Source organism: Oncorhynchus clarkii, chromosome 11 (genome assembly GCF_045791955.1).
Source record: "Oncorhynchus clarkii lewisi isolate Uvic-CL-2024 chromosome 11, UVic_Ocla_1.0, whole genome shotgun sequence".
NCBI classification, from domain to species: Eukaryota; Metazoa; Chordata; class Actinopteri; order Salmoniformes; family Salmonidae; genus Oncorhynchus; species Oncorhynchus clarkii.
Window position 1 is genome coordinate 37,622,488 of NC_092157.1, and position 12,715 is coordinate 37,635,202.

A 12,715-nucleotide genomic window follows, 5' to 3' on the forward strand; every position below is an offset into this window, starting at 1 on the left:
TGAAGACAAGATGCACCTGCTAAAATCGGTTTCCTATTGAACATACTTCTTTCCATAACAAATATTATAGATTACATTTTAGGGTATCTGAGTAGTAAATAGAAATGTATTTGGACCTTTTGAAACAAAGTTTCGAGGTAGATTTTCTGATTTTTTTTCTCTGCATGTTGAACGAGTGGATTACTCAAATTGATGGTGCCATCTCAACTGACTTTTTGGGATATAAAGAAGGATTTTATCTAACAAAACGACACTACATGTTATAGCTGGGACCCTTTGGATGACAAATCAGAGGAAGATTTTCAACAAGTAAGTGAATATTTTATCGCTATTTGTGAATTTATGAAACCTGTGCCAGTGGAAAAATATTTGATCGCCATCCTCAAACAATCGCATAGCATGCTTTCGCTGTATTAACTACTGTAAATCGGACAGTGCAGTTAGACTAACAAGAATTTAAGCTTTCAACCGGTATAAGACACTTGTATGTACATAAATATTTAATATCCATAATTTTTATGATTATTTATTTGTTTCACCTAAAGTTGTCCCCCTAGCGGGACGCCTATCACCGTGAGGATTTATTAATGCAGGCAAACTTAATCTATTCCACCTAGTTTCTACCAGCATGTCACATGTGCAACAAGAAAAAAAAATAATTCTAGACAACCTTTACTCCACACACAGAGATGGATACAAAGCTCTCCCTCTCCCTCCATTTGGCAAATCTGACCATATCTCTATCCTCCTGATTCCTGCTTACAAGCTAAATCTAAAGCAGGAAGTACCAGTTACTCGCTCAATATGGAAGTGGTCCGATGTGGCGGATGGTACGCTATACAAGACTGTTTTTCTAGCACAGACTGGAATATGTTCCTTGATTCATCCAATGGCATTGAGGAGTTTACCACCTCAGTCACCGGCTTCATCAATAAGTGTATTGAGGACGTCGTCCCCACAGTGACCGTACGTACATATGCCAACCAGAAGCCATGGATTACAGGCAACATCTGCACTGAGCTAAAGGCTAGAGCTGCTGCTTTCAAGGATAAGGACACTAATCCGGACACTTATATGAAATCCTGCTATGCCCTCAGACAAACCATCAAACGGCCAAAGTGTCAATACAGGACTCAGACTGAAACCTACTACTTTTTACAGCCCTCCATAGCCCCCAATGCAATACACTGTAATACATATTGGGTTGTTGATATACTTTTTTTTCTAACTGTCTCTGCTAAGTGGGTTTGGGAAATACTCAGTAGGGTCTTTACTAACCAGATATGTTTTGTTTTTGAGGGGGACCGTGCTGCATTGCCTGCTGCTGGCTTTTCTCTGCCCCCTATTTGGTTAGTAGAGACCCTACAGAGTATTTCCCATCCCACTTAGCTGATACAGGTAGTAAAGTTTTTTTTCTCTACATCCCAATATTCTCAACATACCAGTGTCAACAATGTATTTTTTTTAAACATATGTTTAAATCCGTTTTCATAAATTCCTAATTGCCTTTCTTGATGACAAAATAAAAGCATCCAATAAGTAAATTGCAATATCCTTTTAATCAGCTAATGATATTACAACGGTATTCAAGTGTTGGCTTTTATTTTGAAGGTTTTGTCATTGCTATAGGAAAATGATGTCATAATTTGTGCGGCTGGCAGAATAGTAGTGCAGAGGTTAGAAAAGGGAAACAATACAGTAAGTTTCGGTTTTCAAACGGTTTTTGCTGGCAAATCGATTGTTGTTACAATTTATAGGGCGGTTATCTGGTCACTAGCTAGCTGTTGCGTATCCTTGCTGATTTAGCTAGTGATCAATCCCGGGAAGACCTCATAGCCTGTCAGCTGGCTAGCTAACGTTAGCTTGGTTATGTGTAACATTTTCGACGTTGTTTATTTATTTTTCTATTTAGCTATAATAATTTGTTAACCTCTTGCAAATTATTCTCCAGTGCTGGGTTTCCTGAAAAGCATCGTAGTACTAATATAATATTTTGTCCATTTTAGTTTCAATTGAATTAATACGATTTTAGTGCTACAATGCTTTTGGGAAATCCAGCTCCGGTTTGAATATAATTCTCCTATTGGGTGTTGTTAATTGTTTGTTTAGGTTGTCGTCATCATGGCAGACCCTTGGAAAGAGTGCATGGACCACTGCCTTGAGGTGACCAAAGAGGCTGGGAAGGTGAGAAAACAGCATTATACCCTACTAGCTAGGTTACAGTGAATAATATTACGTTATGTCAGGGATCATCAACTAGATTCCGATTTTTTTCTTGACCGGATAGTCAGGGGGCCATAACATAATTACAAATAATTTGTAGACTGCAAGTTGACCGCAAGAAGCCCAAACAGATATTAATATTATACTAAATAATAATAATTTCAAACCTCGCTTACATTTGTCCACGATCACATAAAGTGCTTTCAGAAAGTATTCATAACCCTTGATTTATTCCACATGTTGTTGTGTTACAGCCTGAATTCAAAATATACATTTTTAATCACCCATCTACACATAATACCCCATAATGACAAAGTGAAAACATGTTTTTTTTTTTGAAATGTTCGCAAATGTATTGAATATGAAATACAGAAATAACTCATTTACATACGTATTCAGACCACTGAGTCAATACTTTGTAGAAGCACCTTTGGCAGTGATTACAACTTATGGGTAAATCTCTAAGTTTTCCACACCTGGATTGTGCAATATTTACCCATTTAGTTTTTTTCAAAATTCTTCAAGCTCTGTAAAATCGGTTGTTGATCAATGCTACGATCAATGCTATCAATGCTAATGCTCCATTTGCAGGTCTTCCCATAGATTTTCAAGTAGTTTTAATGTGTTTTTTTAGTTATGTGTTTTTGTTTGATTTGCCTCAAACATAACACTTTGTACAGTATTACTTGTGTGCCTTGTCGCAAACAGGATGCATGTTTTGGAATATTTGTATTCTGTATTCTACCAGTAGGTCCCCTACTTTGCAAGGCAATGGAAAATCTCCCTGGTCTTTGTGGTTGAATCTGTGTTTGAAATTCACTTGTCGACTGAGGGACCGTGCAGATAATTGTATGGTAAAGAGACGAGGTAGTCATTCAAAAATCATGTTAAACACTATTATTGCACACAGTGACTCCATACACATCTTAACTCCTGAACTCATTTAGTCTTGCCATAAAGCGGTTGAATACTTATTGACTCAAGACTTTTCAGCTTTTCATTTTTAATTAATTTGTAAATATTTCAAAAAATATAATTTCACTATGTCATTAATGGGGTATTATGTGAAGGCCAGTGACCAAAGAAAATCTATATTTAATCCATTTTAAATTCAGGCTGTAACTCAACAAAATGTGAAAAAGTCAAGGGGTGTGAATACTTTAACTCTATTATGCATGGGAATACTTTGGAACAGATGTCCTAAATTAAAATCACTTGGAGCTGATTTGCTTGTTTTTGCAAGAATTGTACAAGAATTTCCATTATTTATTTTTTGGCCTAGAAAACTTGGGGGGCCAAATAAAATCACCCGCGGACCAAATTCAGCCCGTGGGAAACCTGCCTTATGGTCTATCAATGCCTTGTAGTCTATCACAGTGGGCTATCTTACACTCATCATGGTGCTGTGCTTATATAAACCATTATAATGAAAATGTTTCAGTAATGAAACAGTGATCTGTCATCGCCCAAGTGGGTGCTACAAATTGGTGGTGGAAGAGGTGAGTTTCCCGCCTTACTATGTAAAGCGCTTTGAGCACCTTCTCTACTGTATGTATAGTTGAAGTCGGAAGTTTACATACACCTTAGCCAAATACATTTAAATTCAGTTTTTCACAATTCCTGACATTTAATCTTACAAAAAAATCCCTGTCTTAGGTCAGTTAGGATCACCACTTTATTTTAAGAAGGTGAAATGTCAGAATAATAGTAGAGAGTGACTTATTTCAGCTTTTATTTCTTTCATCGCATTCCCAGTGGGTCAGACGTTTACATACACAATTAGTATTTGGTAGCATTGCCTTTAAATGGTTTAACTTGGGTCAAACGTTTCAGGGAGCCTTCCACAAGCTTCCCACAATAAGTTGGGTGAATTTTGGCCTATTCCTTCTGACAGAGCTGGTGTAACTGAGTCAGGTTTGTAGGCCTCCTTGCTCGCACACGCTTTTTCAGTTCTGCCCACACATTTCTATGGGATTGAGGTCAGGGCTTTGTGATGGCCACTCCAATACCTTGACTTTGTTGTCTTTAAGCCATTTTGCCACAACTTTGGAAGTATGCTTGGGGTCATTGTCCATTTGGAAGACCCAAGCGTTAACTTCCTGACTGATGTCTTGAGATGTTGCGTCAAGATATCCACATACATTTTCCTCCCTCATGATGCCATCTATTTTGTGACGTGCACCAGTCCCTCCTGCAGCAAAGCACTCCCACAACATGATGCTGCCACACCCGTGCTTCATGCTGGGATGGTGTTCTTTGGCTTGCAAGCCTCCCCCTTTTTCCTTCAAACATAACGATGTTCATTATGGCCAAACAGTTCTATTTTTGTTTCATCAGACCAGAGGACCTTTCTCCAAAAAGTACGATCTTTGTCCCCATGTGGGGCGGCAGGGTAGCCTAGTGGTTAGAGCATTGGACTATGTTTGAGGCAAGTTCAAATCCCAGAGCTGACAAGGTACACATCTGTCATTCTGCCCCTGAACAGGCAGTTAACCCACCGTTCCTAGGCCGTCATTGAAAATAAGAATTTGTTCTTAACTGACTTGCCTAGTTAAATAAAGGTAAAATAAAACAAAAATTTGCAGTTGCAAACCGTAGTCTGGACTTTTAGAGTTTTGGAGCAGTGGCTTCTTTCTTCCTTGCTGAGTGGCCTGTCGATATAGGACTCGTTTTACTTTGGATATAGATACCTTTATACCGGTTTCCTCCAGCATCTTCACAAGTTCTGGGATTGATTTGTACTTTTTTGTTGTTGTATCAAAGTACATTCATCTCTAGGAGACAGAACGAACGCGTCTCCTCTTGAGCAGTATGATGGCTGCGTGATCCCATTGTGTTTATACTTGCGTACTATTGTTTGTGCAGATGAACGTGCAAGACATTGTACCAATGTCTTGCACTTTGTCTATTTGGAAGACCCATTTGCGACCAAGCGTTAACTTCTTGACTGATGTCTTGAGATGTTGCGTCAAGATATCCACATACGGACAATAAGGACAACAACCACCCGAGCCACTGCCTGTTCACCTCGCTACCATCCAGAAGGCGAGGTCCGTACAGGTGCATCAAACCTGGGACAGAAAGACGGCTTCTATCTTAAAGCCATCGGACTGTTAAACAGCCATCATTAAGACAGAGAGGCTGCTTCCTACATACAGATTTGAAATCATTGGCCACTTTAATAAATGGAACACTAGTCACTTTAATAATGTCACTTTAATAATGTTTACATATATTGCATTACTCATTTCGTATGCATATACTGTATTTTACAACATCTATTGCATCTTGCCTATGCCGCTCTGTCATTACTCATCCATATATTTACATATTTTTATTCCATTCCTTTACTTAGATTTGTGCATATTAGGTAGTTGTTGTGGAATTGTTAGATTAATTGTTGCACTGTCGGAACTAGAAGCACAAGCATTTCACTACACTCGCAATAACATCTACTAACCAATAAAATTTGATTCAAACAATTTATTGTTATTATCATCCCTATTTAATCCCTCATGTGACTAGCTGGCTGACACTCTCTCTTTCTCATCTCTCTCTCTGTCAGATGATCCAAGAAGCGTTGCAGAAGGACATCTCCATCATGCAGAAGAGCTCTCCTGTGGACCTGGTCACTGAGACCGACCAGAAGGTGGAGCAGCTCATCATCTCCTCCATCAAGGAGAAGTTCCCCACACACAGGTACAGTAGCTCATTGCAGATCTTTAAAGCCTGAACCACCACTCATCATCATTTGCTGCTTTCGAGAGTCTATTTCTTTACATTGTTCCCAGCAGACTTGGGTCAAATGCATAACTAAAATGCTTGAAATTTATTTAGCTTGCGTGGTATAATGGAACCCAATTCATTAGTCCCAAAAGTGCACATTTTGCCAGCTTTGCATGCAGGTCAAGATAAATCAAGCACACCTCAATTATTTGCATTTGATCCAGGTCTGGTTCCTACGTGCCTGAAAGGTGTGGTACTATGATTCTGTCGCTGATATTCATTATCCACCATCTTCTCTTGAATTCTTCTTTCACCAGTTTTATAGGTGAAGAGTCTGTAGCGGCGGGAGCAACCAGCAACCTAACTGATAATCCCACCTGGATCATCGACCCCATTGATGGGACCACCAACTTTGTCCACAGGTGCTGCACAATGTTACAGTTCTGTATTGCAAACATGCCCCCTTTTATAGCCTAACATAATGTCCTCATAACCAAAGAAGCTATAGCCTCCTACATCAACCATGTTTTTTTTTTGGCATAGGTAGCTTCATATTAAAATGGCTATTTTTAACCAGATTTTTCCTGGAGTGACCTCAAGGATTTTAATATAAATTGATTTTTATGTGCTTAGTTCCTCTAGGAGTTCACTTATTTAATACCTTAACACATTTTCTCTTTTCTTTTACCTCAGATTCCCCTTTGTCTCTATGTCGATTGGTTTTGCTGTGAAGAAAGAGGTAAAGGTTTTCTGTGTTTGGCAATGTCATGAGATTTATAAGACCGTAATAACTGAGTAGCAGGAACTCAGCAGGTTTTGACTTTTCATTTTAAGTCAACCTTCTCTATGCTATGTCTTTGACTCAGATAGAGTTTGGCATTGTCTACAGCTGCCAAGAGGGCAAGATGTACACAGCACGGAAGGGGAAAGGGTCATTCTGTAATGGAGAACCCATCAAAGTGTCTGGGCAAGAAGGTATGTTGTACAGCCTTGTCTGTCTGGCTGAGCCAATTGAGATAATATCAACTAGGTAGAGTCATTCACCAAGTACCAAACATCAGGGCTGGTATTCATAAAACATTCTAGAGTAGGAGTGCTGATCTAGGGTCTGGTCCCCCCGTCCATGTAATCTTCGTCATTATGATCTAAAAGGTCAGTTAAACTGATCCTACATCATCATTTCTCTTAATTTGAGCGTTGTGCCTTCAAAATGGTCTGTCATAACAGCTATTAGGAATCAATTGATCATGATAACACAAGGAAGATATACAGATCAATTGTATCTCATTTTATTGTATGAGAATTAGCTTGGTTAGCGTTATGCTAGTTTGTTGTGTAAGGATTCAATGAGTAGTCATAACTCATGCCACTCTCTGTGTAGACATCACCAAGTCCTTGGTCCTGACAGAGATGGGCTTTAAGAAGGATCCAGAGCACTTCAAAACCATGATGGGCAACATCGAGACTATCCTCACCATCCCTGTGCACGGGTAAACATTACTTCCCACACTCTCTGTTTAAACATCATCTCAATATTGTGAGCTTGTAATGCTTCAAACATTAATAAGGCCACAGAAAGAGAGATGTTGTATTATAATAATTTATACCATTTAGCAGCCGTTTTTATCCAAATCGACTTACAGTAGTGCATCAAAGGTGCAAGTGCCATGCTCTACCCATTGAGCCACACGTGATGATGTTTGACTTACAGTGGTTTAGATATGTATGAGGCTAACAAGCAAATGTTGCTCCCGTAGCATCCGCTCGCCGGGTAGTGCGGCAGTCAACATGTGCCTGGTAGCGTGCGGAGCGGCTGATGCCTACTACCACATGGGCATACACTGCTGGGACATGGCTGGAGGAGCTGCCATCATCAGAGAGGCTGGGGGTGTCATCATGGACATCTCAGGTAATTCACTGTACATAGTTGTAACCATGATGTGGCGGGCTTCTGAAGAAGTGGTGTGGATTGTAGATGGTACATGATCAAGGCCTCCAAGTCCTGAGTAAATTATTTTATTGATCTTATTAATTATATTTTCACCATCTTTCACCATCACTCATCTCAATGAGGTTCAAATGAGTACTGGACACATGGATCTATTGTATTGTTGTCCTACCCAGGAGGCCCATTTGACCTGATGTCCAGGAGGCTGATCATTGCCAGCAGCAGAACCATCGCAGAGCGCATCTCCCAGGTGATAAAAGCATTCCCCGTAGGAAGGGACGACATCAAGGGATAGAGTACCATCACACACACATGCATGCACAGAGAGACTGACACATGGCTGCAGGTGCATGCGCACCCAGCAGAACACACATACACATGTTTAGATTAGTGAGGTCAAGATCCTCTCTGCACCTTAATTGTTAAACTGGTGGTATTAACCTTTATCTGAATGCACCTCAGTGGATTTGCGAAAACCTATCAATGAAGACCAACTTTATTCATTTAATTGACTGTTTGCCCCTCAAGGGCTTTGACTTGCATCTCATTTTTTGGGGGCATTTAAGTGAGAACAAGATTAGAAAATGTGGTCATTGTAGACCAAGACATTTTCTGTCTCAATCATACACCACATGGCCAGAGGTATGTGGACATACCTTCAAATTTGTGGATTTGTTTATTTTAGCCACACTCATTGCTGACAAGTGTTTAAAATCAAGCACACCGCCATGCAATCTCCATAGACAAACATTGGCAGTAAAATGGCCTTACTGAAGAGCTCAGTGACTTTCAACGTGGCACTGTCATAGGATGCCATCTTTCCAATAAGTTAGTTTGTCAGATTTATGCTCTGCTAGAGCTGCCCAGGTCAACTGTAATTGCTGTTATTGTGAAGTGGAAACGTCTAGGAGCAACAACGGCTCAGCCGCGAAGTGGTAGGCCGCACAAGCTCACAGAACAAGACTGCTGAAGCACGTAGCGCGTACAAATCATCTGTCTTCAGTTGCAACACTCACTACTGAGTTCCAAACTGCCTCTGGAAGCAATTTCAGCACAAGAACTGTTCGTCAGGGGAGCATCATAAAATAGGTTTCCATGGCAGAGCAGCCACAACACTAGCTTCAGATCACCATGCGCAATGCCAAGCGCCGGCTAGAGTGGTGTAAAGCTCGCCTCCATTGGACTCTGGAGTAGTGGAAATGTGTTCTCTCGAGTGATGAATCACGCTTCACCATCTGTCAATCCGATGGATGAATCTGGGTTTGGCGGATTCCAGGATAACGCTACCTGCACCAATGCCTTATGCCAACTGTAAAGTTTGGTGGAAGAGGAATAATGGTCTGTGGCTGTTTTTCATGGTTCGGGCTAGGCCCCTTAGTTCCAGTAAATGGAAATCTTAACGCTACAGCATACAATGACATTCTAGACAATTCTGTGCTTCCTGTTTCTGCATGACAATGCCCCCATTGCACAAAGCGGGGTCCATACAGAAATGGTTTGTCGAGATGAGTGTGGACAAACTTGACTGGCCTGCACAGAGCCCTGACATCAACCCCATCGGAAACCTTTGGGATGAATTGGAATGCAGACTGCTAGTCCGGCCTAATCGCCCAACATCAGTGCATGACCTAACTAATGCTCTTGTAGCTGAATGGAAGCCAGTCCCTGCTGAAATGTTCCAACATCTAGTGGAAAGCCTTCCCAGCTGAGTGGAGGCTGTTATAGCATCAAAGAGGGAACAACTCCATATTAATGGCCATGATTTTGGAATGAAATGTTCAACGAGCAGGTTCTCCACATACTTTTGGTCATGTGTAAGTTGAATATTTTAAGTAACTGTATTATAACTTGAACAAATAACACAAACCTCAGCAGTATATAGCTTCCTTGACTGATTTAGAATCTTGAGTTACAAAGACATCCATTGACTTTCCACAAAATATATAGGGAAATCTGTATTTATTTAGATCTGAATTGTAATGAATTATTTTCTTACTCTACTACAGTGCTAAATACTTTATATGTTATGTACTGTGAGGTATATTTATTTATTGCAGGTATTGGTATAATATGTTAATGCTTTCGCAAATAACTTGTTACCCACATGTATTATTTTACAAACCTCTCATATTTGGAGTGACCATACATTGAAGCCTCACTCCCAGAGAACATAACATGTTGGGTAGCTACAGTGGGGCAAAAAAATATTTAGTCAACCACCAATTGTGCAAGTTCTCCCACTTAAAAAGATGAGAGAGGCCTGTAATTTTCATCATAGGTACACTTCAACTATGACAGACAAAATGAGAAGAAAAAAAATCCAGAAAATCACATTGTAGGATTTTTAATTTATTTATTTGCAAATTATGGTGGAAAATAAGTATTTGGTCAATAACAAAAGTTTCTCAATACTTTGTTATATACCCTTTGTTGGCAATGACAGAGGTCAAACATTTTCTGTAAGTCTTCACAAGGTTTTCACACACTGTTTCTGGTATTTTGGCCCATTCCTCCATGCAGATCTCCTCTAGAGCTGTGATGTTTTGGGGTTGAGATCTGGAGACTGGCTAGGCCACTCCAGGATCTTGAAATGCTTCTTACGATGCCACTCCTTCGTTGCCCGGGCGGTGTGTTTGGGATCATTGTCATGCTGAAAGACCCAGCCACGTTTCATCTTCAATGCCCTTGCTGATGGAAGGAGGTTTTCACTCAAAATCTCACGACACATGGCCCCATTCATTCTTCCCTTTACACGGATCGTCCTGGTCCCTTTGCAGAAAAACAGCCCCAAAGCATGATGTTTCCACCCCCATGCTTCACAGTAGGTATGGTGTTCTTTGGATGCAACTCAGCATTCTTTGTCTTCCAAACACGACGAGTTGAGTTTTTACCAAAGTTTTATTTTGGTTTCATCTGACCATATGACATTCTCCCAATCTTCTTCTGGATCATCCAAATGCTCTCTAGCAAACTTCAGACGGGCCTGGAGATGTACTGGCTTAAACAGGGGGACACGTCTGGCACTGCAGGATTTGAGTCCCTGGCGGCGTAGTATGCTTTGTTACTTTGGTCCCAGCTCTCTGCAGGTCATTCACTAGGTCCCCCCGTGTGGTTCTGGGATTTTTGCTCACCGTTCTTGTAATCATTTTGACCCCACGGGGTGAGATCTTGCGTGGAGCCCCAGATCGAGGGAGATTATCAGTGGTCTTGTATGTCTTCCATTTCCTAATAATTGCTCCCACAGTTGATTTCTTCAAACCAAGCTGCTTACCTATTGCAAATTCAGTCTTCCCAGCCGGGTGCAGGTCTACAATTTTGTTTCTGGTGTCCTTTGACAGCTCTTTGGTCTTGGCCATAGTGGAGTTTGGAGTGTGACTGTTTGAGGTTGTGGACAGGTGTCTTTTATACTGATAACAAGTTCAAACAGGTGCCATTAATACAGGTAACGAGTGGAGGACAGAGGAGCCTCTTAAAGAAGAAGTTACAGGTCTGTGAGAGCCAGAAATCTTGCTTGTTTGTAGGTGACCAAATACTTATTTTCCACCATAATTTGCAAATAAATTCATAAAAAATCCTACAATGTGATTTTCTGGATTTTTTTCCTAATTTTGTCTGTCATAGTTGAAGTGTACCTATGATGGAAATTACAGGCCTCTCTCATCTTTTTAAGTGGGAGAACTTGCACAATTGGTGGCTGACTAAATACTTTTTTGCCCCACTGTACCTGACGTTAGCTTATAAGCCATAAAGAGTATTGCAGATATCTTACTATGAGTGTAGCTTTGTATGATTTAGTGACTAAATAAAGACATGTTTTGAGAAGTGATGTTCTGTAATGTTTTCTTAGGCTATATGAAGAAGGAAGTAAAAAGAAAAAGCAATTTCATTTCTATACTAATAATGATATTGCCACACATTTCTTTATGAATAACTGATGGATATAGTGTTTTTGTATTTTGTTATGTAGTCGCTGTTGTCTGTGCTAACAGCGAGGTGGAAAAAACATACATCGGTAATTTAAAAAAAACAATGCCCAAACAGGAAAGTCACAAGAGATGAGAATATATAGGAATGGTTAGTTTCACAGGGGAAGGCTAAGAATCACGTTGTCTGCCTGAACTGTCGCCTGACAAAAACAATTTGCTTTACAGACAACCTGAGGATAGAAGGTCTTGATAATAATCTCTTTGAAGTAGGTTTACATGTAATTATTTTGGAATGTTTTGTCAAGGGTCAATACATTATTTTATAAAGAACATACATTCACACCAACTGTTAGTGATGTCAATCTTCTTTGTGCACAGCAAACAGGAGAGATGGGCATGTGTGTTTCGACATGCATGCAGTTGAGTTAACCAACGCTGTGTGTCTGAAGCAGTCTAAACATGGGCCCTACTAAATGTCCTCTAGAAATAAGTACAAAACCCAGCAGCGTTGCAGTTCTTGTCACAAGCCAGCGTGCCCGGCACCTACTACCACACCCCGTCCAAAGGCACTTAAATATTTTGTTTATTCACCCTGTGAATGGCACTCATCCATGTCTCAATTGTCTCGAGGCTTAAAAAGCCTTCTTTAACCTGTCTCCTCCCTTTCATCAACATTGATTGAAGTGGATTTAACAAGTGACATCAATAAGGGATCACATGGATTCACCTTGTCAGTCTATGCCATGGAAAGAGCAGGTGAACACCTGTTTGTATACTCAGTTTATATGTATTACCATAGTAATACATACCATAATTGTAAAGTGTTGTAGATTGCTTATTTACTTTAAAGGGGCAATAAATAGCCTTCCACCTTTTCAAAAGTTAATATTTT

The 12,715-nt window shown here is 40.2% G+C and overlaps 1 protein-coding gene across 5 annotated transcripts; it reads left to right on the top strand.

The window, feature by feature from the left end:
• The first annotated feature begins 191 nt into the window (after nt 1–191).
• LOC139420496 (inositol monophosphatase 1-like) lies at nt 192–11,719 on the top strand. 5 transcript variants are annotated; one of them, XM_071170703.1, is made up of 10 exons: nt 1,610–1,698; nt 2,110–2,184; nt 5,789–5,922; nt 6,267–6,371; nt 6,643–6,688; nt 6,816–6,924; nt 7,331–7,439; nt 7,707–7,858; nt 8,074–10,175; nt 11,519–11,719. In XM_071170703.1, exons 2-9 carry the CDS (start codon nt 2,122–2,124, stop codon nt 8,190–8,192), a joined length of 837 nt encoding a protein of 278 aa, XP_071026804.1. In that variant the 5' UTR covers nt 1,610–1,698; nt 2,110–2,121; the 3' UTR covers nt 8,193–10,175; nt 11,519–11,719. The 5 variants fall into 5 exon arrangements, with proteins under 5 accessions (XP_071026806.1, XP_071026804.1, XP_071026803.1 ...); XM_071170704.1 differs by having other exon boundaries at nt 1,632–1,698; nt 8,074–10,128; nt 11,548–11,719; XM_071170706.1 differs by having other exon boundaries at nt 1,645–1,698; nt 8,074–10,200; nt 11,476–11,719.
• Nucleotides 11,720–12,715: the final 996 nt, after the last annotated feature.